Consider the following 22,448-nt stretch of genomic DNA (forward strand, 5'->3'; position numbering starts at 1 on the left):
TAAATATCAGCATATTAGAATGATTTCTAAAGGATCATGTGACACTGAAGACTTAGGTAAAAAAAACAAAAAAAAACAAGCCTTGGTGAGCATAAGACATATATTATATTATATAAGCAATGTTAAAGTTGAAAATCAAGCATTTTGCTTTATCAAGGGTGCAATTTCAAATGCTTTAGGGATTCTAAGGATTTTTACCACTTTTTTACCTTTCAGAAAATGGTTTCTCTGTCAAGATTGTGTATAATTTATCCTTTGTTGGCATAAGAATTCTAAACATATTTCATTTTTCTCTCTCTGTTGATTCTATTAGATTGTCAAAAATAACATTGTCTCACCTTCTGAACGGTTTCTGTCTGTCTGGTATCCTGTATCATAGACACATCTTTGAGGTGCTGCTCTCCACAGATCTCTATCTTTGGGGTGCTGATCTCCACAGAACCGTTCACACACGCTCCTTTCCCCAACCGTCCTGCTGCTGTTTTCTCAAATTCCATTTGGTTCCAAACAAGTGCTGGGCATTTCAAGAAGAACGCCTGGATGGAAGCAATAAAAGTGCACTTGCTGCTGTAGCTAAATCCCATGTAAAAACCCTTCTGAGAGATCTTTCCCAATTTAAGGCCCTTAGCATGGCTCAGGTGCTCATCCTCAGGAACAGCATTAGGAAATGGATGCTGGACTGTGATCTTGAGGAGAGGTGGTCTTTGTGGTCTTCTGAAGTACTGAGTCTGCGTTTGGTTCGATTCTCGCACATGGATACAAAGAGGCTACTGGTCCGCTTGGGCAAAACTTATTAGGTCCAGAAAAAGTTCATGGGCATCTTGTTTGGGGATCCAGTTGGTCCATGGTGTTTTGGTATCCTAATTAAATTCTGGGTTACAAGCTTGGTAGACAGAGTGTGTATAGTCCTTTCCAAGCTGCATTTGTGTTTCCTTCCACTTACATTGACCAAAAGAGAAGCAAATCACTATTTTCATTCTTTATTCAATTAAAAACTGACCAGTATTAAACAATACATCTGTTAATCTGTTTTATTTGTTTATTATCTGTATTTAAAAAAATATTATCCGTATAAATATATATTTTTAAAAGAGTATGCTATTTTATTCAGCAAGAAAATAACATTAAAAACATATAAAACATGATAAGGTTATAATGTTATACATAAATGCTGTTCTTTTGAACATTCTGTTCATCAAAGAATCCTGAAAAAAAAAATATCATGGTTTCCACAATAATATTAAGCAGCACAACTGTTCAACGTTGATAATAATATTTCTTGAGCAGTAAATCAGCATATTAGAATGATTTCTGAAGAATCATGTGACACGGAAGCCAAAAATTCAGCTTTGTCATCACAGTACTAAATTACATTTTAAAAGATTAATTAAAAAATTATATTTCAGTTTTTTAAACAATGTCACTTTTACCATTATTTGTAAGACTTCCTTCAAAAACGACTGGACAATGTATATTTATATAAAATAAAAAATTTATAATAAAAATGTAACGTTTATGAAAACCGGTCAAACGGAAGAATATTTATATTGGGAATATAGTATATTGTTTATATACGAGGAATACAAAAGCCAGACCTCTGTGGAATTACCTAAACAGCCTACAAAGAAACTGTCACTTACAGCTTTTGGTGGTGAGCATGTCCATTGTAGTCTGTGCCGTTTGCTTGAATCAAATATTTCTTCTATATAAAAAGAAACGCACTTTTATAGAGGTTGATTACATATAATATCCCACGATGTGAATCCTCAGTCTTACCTCTGAATGGTGTTAGCTGTGCGGATACATCAGCAGAGACAATCCAAGAAATGAATAATAAAAAATAAAACATATTGAAAAAAGGTTCCTTTATCCTGACAAAGATGAAAGTTTTTCTTAACGTGAAGAACCCTTATATTAAACGCCCTTAGAACTTAATATTACTAATAATGTTTTCAATTTCTTTCTTTGGTTGTAGTCTAGCACCTAGCGAAATATCCAACTTGAAACCTTTTTCGTGAACTAATCCCTGATTTAGCCTATATGAACTTTTAAATGTTTATTTCAGGTATTCAGTCAGTGACTGCCAGAAAGAAAAAGAAAGAAAGAAAACCCCCTCACACTTTAATGATGCAGTTTTTGTTCCATTACACTGTCGAGGTAGCTGATTAAGCAGTGCTTCCTTTGTACAGTTTGCAAGAATGTGGTATATATGGAATTTTAGAGAAATGGTTATGAGCTGATGTTTCAATTTAATAGGGAAGTGGTGGGAACCATACAACCATCAATAAACATCATCTAATATCTAACGATTAGCCTTTTTAGAAAAACCTGCCTGACTGTCCATTTTCAAATATTTTCAGAACATATTAGGCATTATAGGCACACAGCCATATCACCCTGCAGCCCAAGACCGGTTGCCCACTGAAGCTAAGCAGGGTTGAGCCTGGTCAGTACCTGGATGGGAGTCCTCCTGGGAAAACTAGGCTGCTGTTGGAAGAGGTGTTAGTGAGTCCAGCAGGGGGTGCTCACCCTGCAGTCTGTGTGGGTCCTAACGCCCCAGTATAGTGACGGGGACACTATACTGTCAAAAAGCACCGTCTTTCGGATGAGACGTTAAACCGAGGTCCTGACTCTCTGTGGTCATTAAAAATCCCAGGATGTCTTTCGAAAAGAGTAGAGGTGTGACCTCGGCATCCTGGCCAAATTTCCCCATTGGTCTCTGACCATCATGGCCTCCTAATCATCCCCTTACACTGATTGGTTTCATCACTCTGTCTCCTCTCCACCAGTAAGCTGGTGTGTGGTGGGCGTTCTGGCGCAATATGGCTGCCGTCGCATCATCCAGGTGGATGCTGCACACTGGTGGTGGATGAGGAGACACCACCCCTCACAATGTAGAGCGCTTTGAGTGCTTAGAAAAGCAGAAAAGCGCTATATAAATGTAATGAATTATTATTATTATTATTATTATTATTATACAACTGCATTGAATGCAGCACGCTCTTCCTATATTTCCGACATCATAATAAAGCTAACAATAGGCCAAACAAACTGTTTAACATGGTTAATGAATTAGTCCAGCCACCTAGCCATAGTCCCAGTCAATATGAATGTGACGACTTGTGTGGCTCTTTCCTGCACCACTTTCAAACAAAACTGGATGCTCTATATGGGTCTCTTGGCACTGAACCAACCACTTACTTGTGAGCAAACTCAATCTATTCAACTGTTAAATAATTTTACCTTGACAACTCCAACCTTAATTGCTGAGATAATACAGAACTCTAATTCTTCCTCATATCAGTGAGATCCTGCACCCACATTCCTTCTGAAACACTGTACTTCTGTCATTTCTGCTCCTATCTCACACTTAGTAAATGTCTCCTTTATCTCTGCCACTGTTCCAATTTCACTGAAAACTGCTGCTGTTACTAAAAAAAACTAATGAAAAAATTGCTATTAAAAAACCAAACCTGGACCCAGCAGATTTCACCAGCTATATATCGCCCAATCTCCAATTTACCATTTATTACAGTCTTTTCAAGCTCTCATCAGTTCGATGCATTTCATTCTGGTTTTCGCTCTTATCACAGCACTGAAACTGCTTCAGTTAAGGTTGTCAATGATTTGTAACTCTCTGGTGACTCAGGTAATCTGTCCATTCTCCTGCTGCTCAACCTCAGCTCAGCATTTGATATTGTCTGTCACAAGTTATTACTCTCCCTCCTTTCTGAGACAGGTGTCTCAGGTGCTACACTATCCTGGTTCTCTTCCTATCTCACTGATAGACAATACTACATCACTATGCATAATTATAAATCTCCCACTACTTTACTCAGTCAGGGTGTTCCCAGGGCTCTGTTCTCGGACCATTACTATTTATTACTTACATCATGCCTCTTGGACATATTTTCCGTCGTCATGGTTTTCATTATCACTGTTATGCTGATGATATTCAGATTTATACTGCTTGCAGACCAGACTCTATTCACCAGACCACATCACTATCTACCTATGTTAATGAGCTAACGGCCTGGCTAAATTCTAATTTTCTCAGTTTGAATTTGAGCAAAACAGAAATTTTAATTACTGGCCCCCCTTCACTAACAAAAAATATAGTGCTCCCAGTTTCAACCTTGATGCTACAACAATTTTTCCATCTGCTACTGACAGAAATTTAGGCATTATTCTTAATCCTGCACTGCCTCTGGATGCTTACATTAGTAAACTATCCAAAGCTGCATTTTTCCAGCTTCGTCGTTTAGCTCAACTTCGATCACGTTTCTCCAAAAGATGCTGAATCATTAGTGCATGCTTTTATTACATCACGCCTCGATTCCTGTATTGCTATTTTTTGCCGGATTACCATTACGGATTACTATATCTCATTTACAATATATTCAAAATTCTGCTGCAAGAATATTAATCCATACTAAACGATCTGCTCATATTACCCCTAAACTCCATTGGCTCCCTGTATCATCTCGCATTACTTGAAAAATTCTTCTGCTTACTTTTAAATCACTCAATGGCCTTGCTCCTCCTTATCTCTCTGATCTACTGTAATCTTATGTTCCACCTCGATCACTTTAATCATCAGGATGTGAACTTCTTACTGTACCTAGATTTCGTCTATCCTCAATGGGTGGCAGGTCATTTCCCACCATTGCACCTAAACGATGGAACTCTATACCACTGGCACTAAGGACAATAACCTCTCTCTCTCTCTCTGTAGTTAAATCACAACTCAAAACCTACTTGTTTACCCAATACTATCAGTCATATCAGGATCTTTAGACACTCCCCTTCTGTGCATTTTTGTTGCATTTTCTATTCTTTGTTTGTTACTTATTGACATTATCTTTTTTCTATTGTTACTTATACTACGTTATGTATCTCTGTTTTCTGTATATAATTGTACCATGATATGCAACTGCAATCATGTCTATCCCCGGACTGGGCAAATGTCTACTGTCCACTTAACTGATTAATTGATTGTGAAATGACCGTTTACGATTATGTGAATAGACTTTTGTTCAGTGTCCTTGAGCTTGGGAAAGGCACTATATAAATTAAACATATTATTTATTATTTGATAAAAATGTTTTTTTTTTTTTTTTTTTTTTGGCCTGTCAGTAACACAGATAACACATGACAGTACGTATGTGTAGTTATGCTATCATCATTCACAGCCTTTTTTTTTTTTTTTTTTTTTATATTATTTATTTTTTATTAATTAATTAAATTTTATATACCCTTTTATTTAACCATACTATGACCGACAAGACCAGGGGACAGAGGAAACAAGAGAGAGAAAAAAAAAAAAAAAAATAGAAAAAAATTATAATAATAATAATAATAATAAAAAAAAAATAATAATTATAATTATAATGATAATAATAAAAATAATAATAATAATAAAAAAAAAAAAAAAAAAAAAAAATTGTGGATAAAGTCAACAGAGAAGGGGGAGAGAGAGAGGGGAAAAAACAAGACAAAAAAAAAAAAAAAAAAAAAAACAGACAATTTGCTTCGATACCTGCTGACAAAAAGAGAAAACAACAGAAGACACAACAGAAGACACAACATCAGAGAAACTGCAGCAACAACCAACATCTGTATGAATCACAATAAATTCTAAATGTTAAATGTTATTGAGCAACACGCATAACTAATATTACAAAATAAGTTTTGAAGCAACAGCAGATCAGAACAATGTGTGTCTGTGAGCACCCGTTTTTACACCAATGTGAATGCTTGAGTGTACACCTGTGTGTGTGAGCGCGCTTGTGTTCATAAGGTTCCTCCATGTAAATGTTTAATAGTGTGTGTGTGGGGAACAACAGCCCCATCCCGCAAGGCATGAAGCAGGCATGGAAGAGACCCAGGCCCCAAACATCCGGAGGGCCCCCAGGGCACGGGACCCCCAGGGGAACCACCGCAGGGACAACTGCGGCCCCCACCCAGAAAAGGGCAGAGGAGAGCCTGAAGGTGGGACATCCGACAGCCACAGTGTAGACACCCCAGGGTGCCGTGGCGGCAAGCCCGCAGGCTCCGCCGGCAGCCGACCACACCAGGGCAGACCGAGCCCTGGGCCCGGAGATCCAAGGGCCCCCCACCCCCCAACCGGGGCCCAGCAAGGCCAGTAGGGCCAGGCCCCGCCAAGCGACCGCCGAGAGTGGGCCAGCGCTCACCCGAGCATCCTACCCCGGCGCGAGAAACCACCAATGCACCGGCGGCATCCTCCACCGGCAGGGCATGGTGGTGGGGTGGGAGTCGACTGAGATGATGAGTGAGGTGGAGTCTAAGGCCCGACCTGACACATAGACGTAGACGAACAAGCACACATATACACAAGCATACGTTCCCACCCTCAAGCACGCAACGAATATTCTCACCCTCGCCCCACATGTAGACACACAAAAATGGACATGGTACCCACACTCACACTCCCTATATGCACTCTATACTCCTAGATCCAGGCACCACCACCCCCAGAGGGGTAATCAGCGCCCGATCCCGGAGCTGAACCCCCTTCGCTCTGGCGTGGGGACAGGAAGACCACCCCGGTCCCCGCAGCAGCAGAGAAGACCACCAGCCCAGACCCCGACCGGGCGGCCAGCTCATCCTCGCAGCCCCCGGCCCCGGACAGAGAACAGAGAACAGGGGTGTGAGATAAAAAAAAAAAAGAAAAAAAAAAGAGACCCCATGCTTCACCTCACCCGCTCAAATGTAGTGTTGGTGTGTGTTGTTCTAAGGTGCTTTAAAACAGGGGTGCTTTAAAACAGGGGAGGGGCACCCTCCACAAGCTTGTGTCAGCTCGTCCCCTCCCTAGAGCCCTCAATGTCTATGTGCAACTTAAAATTGAGAAGTGGGCACTGGCACCAGAGGGAAGGCTGAATGAACAGACCGCCCTCCGGATGCCATTCAGTGTGCCCACCCCCAAGGCCCTATATGTATGTGTCATGTGACAGTAAGTAATGAGAATGTCTAAGCTGTAATGTGTGATTGAGATGCAGGTGGCCACGAGGAGACAGAGGAGTACCACCTCCCCCGCATCCCAGCGACACACCCGCACCTCAAAACCCTACCTATGTGTTGGTGTGATGGGGCGGGAGAAGTGAAGCCTTAGGGATGGGGAGGAAAGCATCAGAGGGGGCAAAATACCCCCCCCTTCGGAGCCAGCTCCCCCGCTGACCCCCATAGGCACCCCCGTTACCCCAAATCTGCCCAGGGCGGGGGGCCCAGGCCCATCCAGACCAGGGCCCATGGCAGCCCGGGGCGGCCCACCAGACCCCACAGCAGAGGAAAAACTACCCCACCCCATCACTCATTCAACTCCCAGACTACATAAGACAATAAGACACCCAGGTTAGGCCCGTTTTCCCTGCCTCTATTGGATCCCCCCCGCGGAGGCACCGATGCATCGAAGACCCCCACACCAGGGCCGGGCCCAAGCGCATGCACCAACCCATGCTCCCGGCGGCACACCAACCAGGACCCAAGCCCCCCAGGCCCAGCCGTAACCCCAACCGGGAGGCAGAGCGCCCCAGAACCCCAAGCCCCCCCCGGACCAACCCCGGAATAGTGCAGCCGCCAGGCCGGCAACCTACGTCCGCCGGCACAGGCATCCCCAGTAGCGCCGCATGCAGCCGCCAGAAAAACAGCACCCAAGAGTCACCAATACCCCATCCAGGCCAAGATCGCAGCCCCAGCGCCGAACCACCCAAGAAACCCACCCCCAGGGAACTCCCAGATGCCCCAAGCCCATATGGCCACCCCAACCGCAAAAACCACAGCCGGACAGAATCAGGACCCCCACTCACACTAGGTGATGGAGCTGATCAAAGGAGTCCAGAGAGATTGATCTAATGTGGCAGCAGAAGCTGTGTCAAGACTAATATAATCCCACAAATGATTTCTATATTGGTTGATATTAAGATTATTTTTATTTTTCCAGTTCATGAGGACAGTCTTCTTAGCAATGCATAGGGCAGTGAAAGCCATGTGGATTGTGTTACCTTCTGTAGTGACACCATCTAGGTCGCCCAACAAGCAGACTGAAGGAGAGGCTGGAATAGAGCATTTAAGACACTTTGATAAATCTTCACAAATCCTGTACCAGTACCTCTGAACAGGTGGACAGAACCATAGAGCGTGGATGTAATTGTCAGGTGTATTGCCTTGACAGTGTGAGCAGTTGTTAGAAGCTGTAAGACCCATCCTGAACATCCGATGACCTGTGTAGTGCACTCTATGCAGGATTTTGTATTGTATTAATTGTAAACCAGGATTTCTAATCAGTTCAAAGGTTTTTAAACATATCTGAGACCAGAAATTATGGTCCCAGTTTACTGCTAGATCTGCCTCCCATTTTGCAATAGGAAGTGATACTGATTCATCTATTTTGGAAAGTGTCCTGTATATTTTAGACATTAATTTGGGGGTTTTGAGATTAAGAAAATCTGCCACACTTGGTGGTATTTGTAATTTGATATGATTAGATTTAAATTTCCCTTTTACAATAGATTTAATTTGTTGATATTCTAAAAATCTGTTTTTGTTAATCCCATATTGTTTAACTAATTTGTCAAAGGGAATAAAGTCTGTCCCTTCTAATATATGTTCCAGGTATTTAATACCTTTACAACTCCAATCTGTGAGGTTCATCATATTATTGTTTAGTAATATGTCAGGATTGTTCCAGATGGGGGTACGTTTGCATGGGATTAGTGAAGACTCAGTCATTTTTAGAAACTCCCACCATGCTGTCAGAGAAGAGCTGATACTGATGCTTTTGAAGCATACGTGTCGTTTGATGATCAAGCTAATGAATGGCAGATCCGAAATCTCTATATTATTGCATAATGCCTGTTCTACATCTAGCCAAGGCTCATCTAAGAGGGTGTGTTTTAACCACCCTGAAATGTGTTGAAGCCTGTTGGCTAAGAAATAGTGGTGAAAGTTAGGTAGATCTAGTCCTCCTTTATCCTTGGTCTTTTGTAGCGTTTTTAAGCTAATACGCGGGGGTTTACCTTTCCAAAGGAATTTAGAGATGGAGGAGTCCAGAGATCTAAACCAGTCAGGTGATGGTTTGCTCGGGATCATTGCAAATAAATAATTAATTCTTGGCAAAACCATCATTTTTATTGAGGCGACTCTTCCCATGAGTGATATGGGTAGAGACTTCCATCTGGTTAGATCATCTTCTACCGTCTTTAAAAGTGGGATGTGGTTTAATTTAATCAAATCTGTCAGCCTAGGAGAAACATTAATACCTAAATATTTAATATTTCCAGATTGCAGTGGAGTGGAGGAATTCTGGAAGGAGCAATTAATTGGAAGAACTGTTGATTTTAACCAGTTTATTGAATAATCTGAGACTCTTGAGAAAGAGTTTATTAATGTAATTACCTCAGAGAAAGTGGTTTGTGAATGCTGAAGAAAAAGTAACACATCATCTGCGTAAAGACTAACTTTATGTTCTACATTCTTGCATTTAATGCCTTTAATCACTGTAGCCTGTCTAATTGCTGCTGCTAGTGGTTCAATAAAAACTGCAAACAGTGAGGGGGAGAGGGGGCATCCCTGCCTGGTGCCCCTCTTAAGATAGAAGCTAGAGGATGTTTGGCCATTTGTCCTGACACATGCTGTTGGAGAGTTATATAATATTTTTAACCAGTTTATGAAAGAGTTTCCAAAACCAAATTTGTGTAAAGTTGCAAATAGAAAATTCCAGTTAACCCTATCAAAAGCTTTTTCTGCATCTAGAGACAATATTGTAATTTGAAGGTTTCTATTGCATGAATAGTCTATCAAGTTAAGTAACCTATGTGTATTTGTTGAGGAGTGCCTCCCTTTTATGAAACCAGTTTGGTCGGAATGAATTATGAGAGGGGTTATCTTCTCTATTCTTTTTGAGATAGCTTTGCAGATTATTTTAGTGTCCACATTAATAAGGGATATTGGACGATAGCTGGTAGGCAATACAGGGTCTTTGCCTGGTTTTAGCAAGAGACTAATGTTGGCAGAATTCATATTTGGTGGAAGTCTACCATTTTCCTTGGTTTCCTGCAACATTCTGTAGAATGTTGGTGACAGAATTACCCAGAATTCTTTATAGAATTCTGCTGGAAAGCCATCTGGACCTGGAGCCTTTTTATTGGGCATACTGTTCAAGGCTTCCTGAAGTTCATCTGATGTCAGTGGAGAATCCAATGTCATCGCTTGATTTTCTGATAATTTCGGAAGAGTTATATTGTCAAGAAATTGGTCAATTTCGTCTTTAGATGGGTTTATCTGTGGAGAATATAAAGATTTGTAAAAGTCCCTGAAAGTGTTGTTTATTCTTTCAGGGTCATATACTGTATCCCCAGTTAAATCTTTAACAGCACATATAGTTGTTTTTTCTTTATTTATTTTTAACTGGTTCGCTAGGAATTGACCTGATTTGTTACCATATTCAAATTCTTGCCAGCGAAGTCTTTGTGCTAAGAATTGGGTTTTTTTATTAATAATTTCATTTAATTCTAGTTTTGCTTTACGTATTTTTTTCAGCATTTCCTGTTCCTGGGAGGATACGTAGGCTTCTTCTAAAGTTTTTATAGTTTCTTCTAATTCCTGAATATATTTATTTTCTCTTTTCTTTTTATGCGATGAGAATGAGATTATTCTACCTCTCATCACAGCAAAAAAAAAAAAAAAAAAAAGATAAAAATGTTTTACAGCAATTTACAAAAAAAGGCTAAGTTTCTACATAAACATTTCTATGAACATTTCTTTTAATAAAACAAACAAAAAATGTATCATGCTTAAACACCCTTCAATACACTCCCTACAACTCCCTTTTTGGTAGAGAGATGATTATGTTTTAATATGTGTGCGTGCATCTGCATTTATGCTTGCTTTAACACAAGATACATGCTGCGGTGAATCATTGTATTTTGGTTGGAGATCCGGGCCCTTGAACTTCTGGCTAGAGCTCTGCTAAATCTGCACTTTCTATTACTGGAGTCTAGTGACGTTAGGACCCTTTGCACATACTGATGATGACCACATATTTCCTTTAAAACAAAACTGCACAATACTTGTGAACACACTATTGTACTTGTTTCTGTTTAACAACCACCAGGTTAGATGCAATACAGAATTTTAAAACAAGTTTATTTCCCAAAGACCTGTCAGCTGTAGGTGTGTTAGCTGACATCAGGACTTTTCAAAAACAATTCACTGTCAAATAATGACATTTCAAACAGTGTAAACAGGGCCAAAGATAATATCAAAGAGCTGAGAGTCTCTAAACAACCAGTCACTCAATAAAGCTATCACACACTCACTCTTTAAAGGAGAAAATCTTCTGAATAGCTGAGGGTACATTTGCTTATGCATTCTGTACCATACACAGATGAAAAAAAAGATGTTACAATCTCTATTTGTTTCATTCAAATATTTTAAAACAAAATGCTAACACTCAAAGTTCATGCACATACTCTCTTTTTGACAGTTTGTATTTTCTATATCTTGTGATATTAGGTTCTTCAAATAGAACAGACAACCATTGTAACAATATTTGGAGAGGCATCATTAAGATCATATTGTTCAAATGATATCCATAAATGATAAGGTGGAGAAATTTTGTGCAAAATGTGTATTTTTTCCCATGCTTTTGTGCTGTTTTGTCTGTTTGTTAGGTTAGTTAAATGTATGACTTGCATAACAGAAAGTAATCTCTTTGTAACACAGCAGTGTCTTTTAAAACTGCCAGATCCTTTTTTCTTACTTGTGCTGTACTATTTCACATAGCTTTGACATACCTTAAAATCACTGCAGCAACTGACTTATACAAACAAGTTAAATAAGGTAATAACACTGCAAAGGTCACATGTATATTATTTTTTACTGAAAATGTAAAACAAGAACTGCTGTCAGAAGACTATGGACCATTACTGTCTATTTACTATTACTGTCTCAGACAATATTCTGAGACTAAAAATGTCTCTAAAAGAAAACCACCCTGAAATGAGCATTCATGCTGCTCAAACCTTTCAACATGAGGACTGAGAATTCATCTAGTCACAATCTCCTTGTCATTTTTTGTGATATGGTCCACACACACACCTCATTAGTCCATCAGCACAGTGTTTAACGTGGGACGGTCCTGTATAAAAGCAGGTGCACAGGATCCCTCACTGTAACACACACTTCTCTTTCCGACTTCCATATTTCCTGCGCCTCATTTCTAGTCCTCTCTCCAACCTCTCATCCTCTTCAAAAGCCCTTGAGAATGAGGAGACAGAGAAAAAGTAAGAAAAAGAGAAATGCTCAACAAGGAAAAATAAAGTGAAAACACTAATATTGTGAAATATTATGATTTAAAATGACAAATTGCTATTTTAATGTATTTTAAAATGCAATTTATTCCATTGATGGCAATGGAATAAATTACATTTACTTCAGTCTTTGCTACACAAGAAACAATTCAATTCTGGTCTAAAAAAGTATGAATCTCACCCTCTCTCTTTGGCATCTATATCATGCACAAGCTCATCTCTCTGGTTGACTAATGATACCAGCTCCTGCAACAACAGCTGCTCTCTGGTTTTATGGGCCTGGGTTTTCTTCCATTCTTCAGTTTTACAAAACAAGCAAGACAAAAAATTGAGGATAATGAGAGATGCCACAACTCATAAAACTACTTGATGAGTGCCAAAATGTCATTAATATGTAAAAACACATACATATGCTCCTGATCATATGTCCACATTTTCTTTCATTCTTAGCGATACAGTTCTCCATGTCACATATATTTATGTAAGAACAGTCGTACCTTCCACAGCCATTAAATCGTGTAGCTCTTTCTTTAGCAGCTCAAACTTCCTCTCCAAATCTTGCTCTTCTTGTCTGTCATACAAAACAAATGATAATTATTAGCAATATATAATAAATCAGCCTCTGTTCAAATGAAGCTTTAGAGAGGTCATCATCTAAGTAAGTATAGAGAAACAACATTGGAATAAGTGTGAAAAGACATACAGTAACTGCAGATGGTCTTGTCTCCTGATCAAAGCGTTCTTCTTGTTGACCAGGGTAAACCACTCCTGAATCAGAGTCTCTTCTTCTGCACGATCACTACCTGTAAGTGTATGATAAGAGCACAACTTCATCAAGCCACAACAATCAAATGTATTGTCATTTGCTTAGCACAAAGTATCATAATCTAAAATTAGTTAATACTGTTAATAATAATCTGGAGGTGTGTGTACAGTATATATACACAAACAAACACACAAACATACGTATGTGGGGTATATTTCTTTATTTGAGATTTTTGTTATTTGTTGCTTGGTAAAAATAGGCTCCCAAACTACTTTAATCAGTGATTTACCAGATTCCATAAGTCTTCTCAGTTTCCTCTCCACAATGTCTGCTCTGTGATCTATCTGCCTCTGTTCAGCCTCCAGCGCCTGCATCTCACTAAGTACATATTGACTGATATCCTGCAAATACACAAACACATCACGAATACACATGCAAAAACTCACTCAATATTTCAAATGACTTAGTTGAATGAAAATCGTCAAATGACCTGATTCTCTCCTGCAGTGGTTTCTTCTACGTTTTCTACACAACCAAGACAGAAGAACAAAACATCAGAATCAGATTGTTTAAATGCATGCAATAGGTTGTTTAATTTACATGTTACAATAGTATACAACCCAAAAAACTTTCATCATTTCTTAAATTCTGCGGAAAATATGTTCAGCATAAGTCAAGGATTTAACATGTCTTTGAACATATAGCCTGAAAAGTGTGTTTTGAGTTAAATCTTACGTGACTCTGAACCTCCTTTGGCTGCTTCACTTTCTGCTTGGACTGATGCAGCCTGGGTACAAAAACATGATGCACAGCAGCTCAGTAATACACTACTGTTTATAAAGATAACTCAATTATAAGAAAATTTGAAAATAATCACCCTCACAAAGGAGACGAAAATACAGTGCTATACAACCCAGTTCCAAAAACAATACTTTCTCATTTAAACAACATGAATCACATGTTCAAAAACTTGCATTAAACAGAGCGCACACTGTAAACAAGAGCCATCACAATATCCTGAATAATGAATTTCATAACAAATGCATGAAACTGCAAAGTACACAGACCATTTACAAATCTCATTTCACTTAAAACATTTAGCTTTTATGCATTATAGTTAATATTAACAATTTTGTGTACGTGTTTCAAACTCATCTTCAAGCAATGACCATACTATTAAATTTAAGACAAATAACATATAAATATAACATTACTGGTGATAAAAATAATTTGAATAATTTTTAATGTTTTTAAAAGAAGTCTCTTTCAAAAACACCACGGTTTGCTCACCAAGGCTACATTTATGAATTCCAAAATACAGTAAAATCACTAATATTGTGAAATATTATTACAATAAAAAACAATTGTTTTCTATTTTAAAATGTAACGTTTGATTTTGAAGGATCATGTGACAGAAGACTTAGAGTAAGAGTAATGGCTGCTGAAAATTCAGCTTTGCCATCACATGAATAAATTATATATTATAGCCTTGGTGAGCAAATTTTCCATTTTTTTTTTATAATTCCAAATATTTGACTGGTAAAGTATAGTTGAAATGTTTTACCTCTGTACCGCTCTGCTGTTCGTGTGGTTCAGGCTCATCCAGTGACTCTCCCCGCAACTTCGATCTGCGCTTTTTAACAAGATCTGCATCCTTGAGATGAGAAAAAGCCTTTGAGGTGTGAGTTCTTGGTGGTGCCACAGGAGCCTGAGGGGCCCCTGATCCTCCAGCCTGGCTCGGGCCCTGCGTTCGCTTTGTTCTTTGAGGTGGCACCAAAACACCAGCACCTTCCTTGACCTCCTTTTCAGTGAAGCTTCCATTGGTCTCTAGAGTAATGCCGCTGCCCTGGAGCCTTTCTGCACAGTAGCGAACAGCAGCTTCAGGGTCTGCTTCCTCCCTCTTCTCACCAACAGCGTAACTGGACTCACTGCTGTTCTTCTCGATCTGTATCACACTGAGCTCCTGGCCCATGAAATAGGTGCGGATCTGGTTGAGATACGTCATCACGATGAGCCTGTCAGGCACTGCCAGCAGCACCATGTCAGAGGACTCTATCAACCTAGAGATGCCCAGTTCAGCAAAGCCATCAAATGCCTATGAATACACAAAGAAATCTTAATTTTTGCCATTTGCTGATCACAGAATCATGATCATTAAGGTAAGTGCACAGCAAAAATGGGCTTGTAAATTGTTTTGTACAGTAAAACTTCAACATACAGTTTAGACTTAAAATATAACACCATTAAATAGGGTCAGTCAATTAGATCACAGTCAAAGGAAATTAAAAATATAAAAAAGTAATCTAATTTGAAAATGGGTGGATCACCTTCTTATTGTTGCGCTTAATGTCATATGGATCCAGCATTTCATAATTTCTAAAGACAGAATAACAGAAAAATAGACAAAATACTGAGTAAAACTAGGTTGATAAAAAAAAACATAACCCATGTAACATTTATGAAATGAGCTTAATGCCTTCTTCAACATAAAAAAACACCCACACTTTATCTGGATGGAAGTGATGCAGGATGGCACAGAAAGCAAGGCCGTTTCTCCATGAGGTGCTGAAGTTTGTGATCCGGACGCCCTTGTAACCTTGTGTGACCTTTTGGCACCATTCTAGCAGAAACTGACTTGAATTCACCAAGGTCGCAATCTAGAATTGAAGGCAAAAACAAATTAACCACCTGCTCATTGATGTCACTACGGTAATATGAACTACGTAATTAAAAAGTAGCAGATTTAACAACCTCTGTTTCACTTGTTGGCAATGTGTGAGCTGTGGAACTTCCCTGAAGGTCTATGGCATCTGCTGCAGCTCTTCGTTTATTACGAACAGGCACTGTCGGCTCATTGTTGGCCTTTTCTGAAACCTCATGTTGATTGGCTGACGAGGAACTGGGAATGGAGATGTCTTCTGGGAAAGAGGCACTTAAACGTTTCTTCACACGAGGCATTGGAACAGGAAGATTGGGGGAGTCTTCAGCTACTTTTTGTCTGGATTAAAGAAAGAAAAGGAATATTAAACAAAACTGATTTTTACATTTAAATAAACTAGTATTGCAGAATGTAGCTATACAGTGCCCTCCAAAAGTATTGGAACAGTAAAGTCAAAATTGCTCTGTTGGCTGTGGAGTCAAGACATTTACAAATATGATTAAAAGATGAACATGAGACAAAACTACAGAATGTCACATTTTATTATTGGGTGATTCAACACATAGATGTTTTACCAGCTAAGAAGTTCAGCGCTTTTAGAGTTTCATCCCCCTATATGATGTGAGCATAAGTATTGGAAAAGTCAGGTCAATCTCCAGATTTAAATCTGATTGAACATGAATTTCACCAGCTGAAGAGGAGAGTAAAGGCAGAAACTCCCCAAAACAAGAGACAATTGGAATTGGCTGCATTAAAGGCTGGGAAAAGTATTTCAAAGGATGAGACCAAGAGTCTGGTGATGTCTATGGGTCACAGACTCACTGCTGTGATTGTGTGCAAGGGATCTGCAACTAAATAATAGCTTTTAATATTTTATATCTGCCTTATGTTCAACTGTCCCAATACTTATGCTCACATCAATGAGTGGGATGAACTCTAAAAGTGCTGTTCTTCTTATTTGGTAAAACATGTATGTGTTGAAACGGCTAATAATAAAATGTGACATTCTGTAGTTTTGTCTCATATTCATCTTTTAATCATATTTGCAAATGTCTTGACTCCACAGCCAACAGAGCAATTTGGGCTTTACTGTTCCAATACTTTTGGAGGGCACTGTATCTCTGAAGCCTAAAATAAATTCAGATTTAGTTTTGCGTAATCAACGTATGCAACAACAAAATTAAACAAGCACCAAAGCCTTCATCTTTATCAAATGATCATTTATTTTTATTTACATTATGCACATTTGAAGGGTCAAACCCATAATGAATAAATGAATTTTAAACCCATTGTTTTTGAAAACCCAACATCAAAGAAACAAGTATTGGACGAAAAGACAGTTAGAGCACCAGTTAGAGAGATATTACTGCACTTTTGTCAAAAATTGCCATTTATACTGTCTACAAATGTTGCTACAGTTTATCCTATGAAACTTACCTAAATACATCTATGATAACACCTGTGTCATCTACAGTGTCCATGCTCAAATCAACCTCATCATCTCCAGAATGTACAGCATCTTTTTCTTCCTCAACACTTTTATCTTTTTCAATTTGTTGGTCTGTTTCCCATTTGTCCTTACAATGTTCACCAAGTGGAGAACCAGTCGTAGGCTTTTCACTGATAACTGTTACATCGGGTAACTGGCCAACAGGTTCTAAACCAGACTCCTCCGGGCCTTTTCTGTTTAGCTCTACTTTATTGGCACTTGAGGTGGTGGAATCCTCAAGGATCTCAATCTCTGCTTCTGCCCTCACCTGCGTGTCCACTTCAACAGAACATTGTTTGTTTTCTGAGAGATGAAGCTTGCCTTCTTCTTCTTGAGGGAAGCTTGGAAGGTTCTCATCAGATAACTTATCACTGAGTTTCTCTGAGTGGAGAATTGGGATGGGCATGTTTACATCACTTGGTACTCCTTCAAGGACTCCTATGTTAAGTAAATCTACAGGAGGTGGACAACTCGAGGGAACAGTGAGATCATCTGGAAAGGAGTCACTTAGACGCTTCTTCACATGTGGCACTGAATCTTGATGATTTTCTGTTTGGGGAACAATGTTTTCTGAACCTGCTTGAGAAGGAAGGGAGGATGAAGGGGCTGGGAGATCATCTGGAAAAGAACCACTGAGACGTTTCTTCACACGTGGGACTGGAACTGGCAGATTTGAATCTTGATGGTCTTCTCTATTTTGAACAATGTTGTCTGAATCAGCTTGAGATGAAAGGGTTGATGAAGGGACTGGAAGATCATCGGGAAAAGAACCACTGAGACGTTTCTTCACACGTGGAACCAGGACTGGCAGACTTGAATCTTGAGGGTCTCTCGTTTGGAGAACAACGTTGTCTGAATCTGCTTGAGATGAAGTGGTGGATGAAGGGGCTGGAAGATCATCTGGAAAAGAACCACTGAGACGTTTCTTCACACGTGGGACTGGAACTGGCAGATTTGAATCTTGATGGTCTTCTCTATTTTGAACAATGTTGTCTGAATCAGCTTGAGATGAAAGGGTTGATGAAGGGACTGGAAGATCATCGGGAAAAGAACCACTGAGACGTTTCTTCACACGTGTCACTGGGACTGGAAGACTTGAATCTTGATGGTCTTCTTTTTGGGGAGCAATGCTATCTGAAACTGCTTGCGATGGAAGGGAAGATGAAGGGGCTGGAAGATCATCTGAAAGAGAACCACTGAGACGTTTCTTCACACGTGGCACTGGGACTGGAAGACATGAATCTTGATGGTCTTCTTTTTGGGAAGCAATGCTATCTGAAACTGCTTGCGATGGAAGGGAAGATGAAGGGGCTGGAAGATCATCTGAAAGAGAACCACTGAGACGTTTCTTCACACGTGGCACTGGGACTGGAAGACATGAATCTTGATGGTCTTCTTTTTGGGAAGCAATGCTATCTGAACCTGCTTGTGATGGAAGGGAGGATGAAGGGGCTGGAAGATCATCTGAAAAAGAACCACTGAGACGTTTCTTCACACGTGGTACAGGGACTGGAAGACTTGAATCTTGATGGTCTTCTTTTTGGGGAGCAAAGCTATCTGAACCTGCTTGTGATGGAAGGGAGGATGAAGGGGCTGGAAGGTAATCTGGAAAAGAACCACTTAGACGTTTCTTTACACGTGAGACTGGAACTGGCAGACTTGAATCTTGACGGTCTTCTGTTTGGAGAACAATGTTACATTGATCTGCTTCAGATGAAGGGGTGGCTGTAGGTGCTGGGCGATCATCTGTATAAGAACCACTGAGACGTTTTTTTGAACGTGGCACTGGGACTGGAAGACTTGAACCTTGATGGTCTTCTGTTTGGAGAACAATGTTATCTTGATCTGCTTCAGATAAAGGGGTGGATGAAGGGACTGGAAGATCATCTGCAAAAGATCCACTGAGACCTTTCTTCACACGTGGCACCGGGACTGGAAGACTTGAATCTTGATGGTCTTCTGTACTGAGAAAAATATTGTCTGAATCTGCTTGAGATGAAGGGGTGGCTGAAAGGGCTGCGCGATCATCTGTATAAGAACCACTGAGACGTTTTTTTGAACGTGGTACTGGGACTGGAAGACTTGAATCTTGATGGTCTTCTGTTTGGAGAACAATGCTACCTGGATCTGCTTCAGATAAAGGGATGGATGAAGGAGAAGAAAGATCATCTACATAAGATCCACTGAGACGTTTCTTTACACGTGGCACTGGGACTGGAAGATCAGAGTATTTGATTAGCATTTTTACTTCCGACACCTCAGGAACATTCAAATCCAGTTGTACCGGGTCTTTCATGCTCAATTCATCACCAGCATGGGTCTTTCTTTTGTCTTCATACTGGGACATACTGGTGATGACAGAAGACAATGTACTCTTTTCTTCAAACTCTCCACCAGCTTCATCAACATTGCTGGTTTGACCTTTATTCTTCCGCCTCTGAGGAGCACGTACTTGTGTGACTGTGTCTTCCGCAGGCACTAGGGTAACATTTTCTTTGCTGTTGCTATGACATGATGCTATAATTTGTTTGGGTGTGGGCTTCTCTTTGGGTTCTGGTGAAGAAATCTCAATTTTGGATAATTTTACTTCATTTTCAACTGCTTCTATCACAGAGGTCACATCAGGAAAAGAAGCGCTTGTCAGTAGGACAGGTACATCCGTCAAGCGATCCTTTTCTAAAGATGTACCCTCATCTACTGCAACTGAAGGACTCTGGATGGTGTCTGGCTGTACAATTTGTGATGTACTCTGAGAAAAATTATCAGTTTGTTTTATGACACAGATGTTGTCGCTCTGAGCAGTTGGCTCAGCTGGATTAGAAACTGGTGTTGATGATGGAAATGTCTCTTGAAGAATGTCTTGCTTCTTAGACTTTCTTGGTGGCACAGGTTCTTTTGAAGCTGAAACAGTCTGTTCTGTGTCAGTTCTTGGGTTATGAGAATTTATTGAAGACAGTAAGGACATAGGTGGTTTCTCTTCAACCAGCAATTCATCCTTAGTCCGTTGGATGAAAAGAGAGACTTCCTGGACAAAATGATGTTGTGGCCTTAAGAACAAAAATACAGTATCACTACTTTATTTTCTGTTGAGATAATGAATGCACTGACTGTACCACGAAACACTTATAAATCACAACCAAACACCCTGTTTAGCAAGCAGTTGTACCACTGCATGAAATGCTGTCTTCAGAAATTGCACATAGCTTTGCATCATGCAACGAGTAAATTAAAGTCACAACAATAGTGGATTTGGTAATAAAAGCACAGAAGATCAAAACTTACAATCTTAGCTGAACAAATAAATGTATTTCAAGGTGAAGTGTGTAATTTCTTTGTTTTAAAATAATTTATCTTCCCAATTTCATTTGTAGATACAACAGTAAGTAAAAACAGTGGAGATTTCACAATCGTTTCAGTCTGCTTAAACATTTCAATGCCTGATTTGGGGCAGAAAACTCATCTGGCCAAACAATGGAAGAAGGGGCTAAAATGAAAGGGCAGTAGGTGTGTTTCATATCAGGACACAATTACTATTTCTGAAATTCCATTAGGTGCCACTAGGGGCACTGAAATTACACACTGCATCTTAGAGCAAAAAGCAAAATTAGACACATGGACATAATATTTAGAGAAAAACAAAACAAAACAAAAGCCATTTCAGTGCAAAATGTGTGCAGATGTGAGTTGGAAAACACTAAAAGAAAAACGAGTGTAGCCGTGCTGCCGATTTAAGGACTTGCAGGTTGGGTTTGAATGCAACACTCCTGAGGAACTCACCCCTTCTCTGGAAATAGTGTGGTTGACAACTCATCCTTCAACATTTTACTTTTTGTCACAATCTCATCATTACCAGTTTCCTCTTGAATCGAAGTTGTACACTCCTGGATCAACGAGTCAACATCTGTTTTGTCCTCCTCCTCTTTGGTTATCTCATGAAGGTCAGCCTCTGTTAAAGGGGGCCACTTCTTCATTAGGCAAAATTCTTCATCTTCAGCGAACCAGCTTTCAGTCTCTTTTGATGACAGTGATGTTTCTGAACAACCACCAACCAAACGCCACATGTAGGGTTCAGCAGAATCAAAGACTTGAGACTTGGCTGCTTGTAAGAGCACCTCCAATGAATGATCACATCCAGTGGCGCTGTCCTCGGGAACCACAGAGGATGAAAGACTGTCGAGAGGATCTAAAGTGTCCGTGTCTGTGACTGACCCAGAGCTAGAGGGCTGTAATATTGCAGCAACTGTCTCATAACTAAAAGAAAGCAACACTTGAGATGTAAAAAGTAAAAAAAAAAAAAAGGTTCCAGAACAATACATGTAAAAATATGATACTAATGAAAATGAATTACTTTAACAAAAGAACACATTGGAATATGGGTATGAATAGTTTTCTTAATTTCTCAGGATATTTATATGAATCTAACTAAAAAATTAAACAGGTCTACATATATTGCAAGTGTTCTTCAAATAAAATCAAAGCAAACATGCTCAGTAATTTCACCCTGTTATGTTATTTGACCTTACCCTCTGTGAAAGACATCAACTATAGTCCTAACAAGACCAGAAGATCCTTCTTTTTCAGTGGAAGTATCATCTGCCTCCAAAACTTCCCATCCTAACGCTATAGCAGTCTCTCCAGGCTCTGCAGTATCGTGAGTTTTACTAGCAGACTGCTCCCCAACATCTTGCTCTTCCAGAAAAAACTTCACCTCATGGTTTTCAATACTGATAAAGAATAGTTCAATAGTCAGCCTGGTCCATGATGCAATTCACATGCACCATGCGTCTCTCTCATGTACATGCACCAAAGGTGTTTTTTTGGCACAACATACAGTCAGGTGATGTAACAAAGTTAGTGAAGAAAAAGTAAGATATTAATCAGGTCAAAACAAATCATGTTGAGCCATGTTTTATTGCATTATTTTGAATGACACAATAGGCGTTGTCTTTACATGAACAGGCTTGCATATAAAGCTCCCATTAAAAGCCTCAACAATGTCAAGAAATAATATATAATATATGTAAAATAACTACAGTAAAATAAAAGTGGCCTCAAGTAATGTACAAAACATCTCAAAACAATATATTGCACACGCAACAAAAGAACACAAATATACTTCTAAAATGTTTTCACATGCCACACACAAAAACATGCTGTAACTCACCCTTCAGCCAAGAGCATTTCATAAGAACTTCCTATTTCTTT

The 22,448-nt window shown here is 39.6% G+C and overlaps 1 protein-coding gene and 1 pseudogene across 3 annotated transcripts in view; both read right to left on the reverse strand.

The window, feature by feature from the left end:
* Window positions 1-521: 521 nt before the first annotated feature.
* LOC306877080 (ephrin type-A receptor 4-like) lies at window positions 522-1,849 on the reverse strand (annotated as a pseudogene). Its single transcript has 3 exons — window positions 1,777-1,849; window positions 1,641-1,702; window positions 522-938 (listed from the first exon to the last, which is right to left on the reverse strand). The product of its transcript is annotated as an ephrin type-A receptor 4-like (transcript).
* A 2,718-nt stretch (window positions 1,850-4,567) lies between these two features.
* The window catches only part of LOC306882443 (uncharacterized protein), a 43,891-nt gene continuing 26,010 nt past the window's right edge, over window positions 4,568-22,448 (reverse strand). The window contains exons 14-26 of one of the 2 annotated variants that reach the window (XM_079437058.1): window positions 22,408-22,444; window positions 21,767-21,967; window positions 15,847-16,093; window positions 15,598-15,752; window positions 15,423-15,471; window positions 14,660-15,190; window positions 13,831-13,882; window positions 13,586-13,620; window positions 13,385-13,496; window positions 13,033-13,132; window positions 12,827-12,900; window positions 12,511-12,625; window positions 10,716-12,276 (exon numbers count right to left, since the gene is read on the reverse strand). In XM_079437058.1, coding sequence (XP_079293184.1) covers window positions 12,186-12,276; window positions 12,511-12,625; window positions 12,827-12,900; window positions 13,033-13,132; window positions 13,385-13,496; window positions 13,586-13,620; window positions 13,831-13,882; window positions 14,660-15,190; window positions 15,423-15,471; window positions 15,598-15,752; window positions 15,847-16,093; window positions 21,767-21,967; window positions 22,408-22,444 — 1,799 coding nt within the window. In that variant the 3' untranslated portion in view covers window positions 10,716-12,185. Of the gene's footprint in view, window positions 5,104-10,715; window positions 12,277-12,510; window positions 12,626-12,826; window positions 12,901-13,032; window positions 13,133-13,384; window positions 13,497-13,585; window positions 13,621-13,830; window positions 13,883-14,659; window positions 15,191-15,422; window positions 15,472-15,597; window positions 15,753-15,846; window positions 16,094-21,766; window positions 21,968-22,407; window positions 22,445-22,448 lie in introns of those variants that run through there. The other variant, XR_013785243.1, reaches the window with a different exon arrangement.

This window comes from Barbus barbus (genome assembly GCF_936440315.1).
Source record: "Barbus barbus genome assembly, chromosome: 2".
NCBI lineage: Eukaryota > Metazoa > Chordata > Actinopteri > Cypriniformes > Cyprinidae > Barbus > Barbus barbus.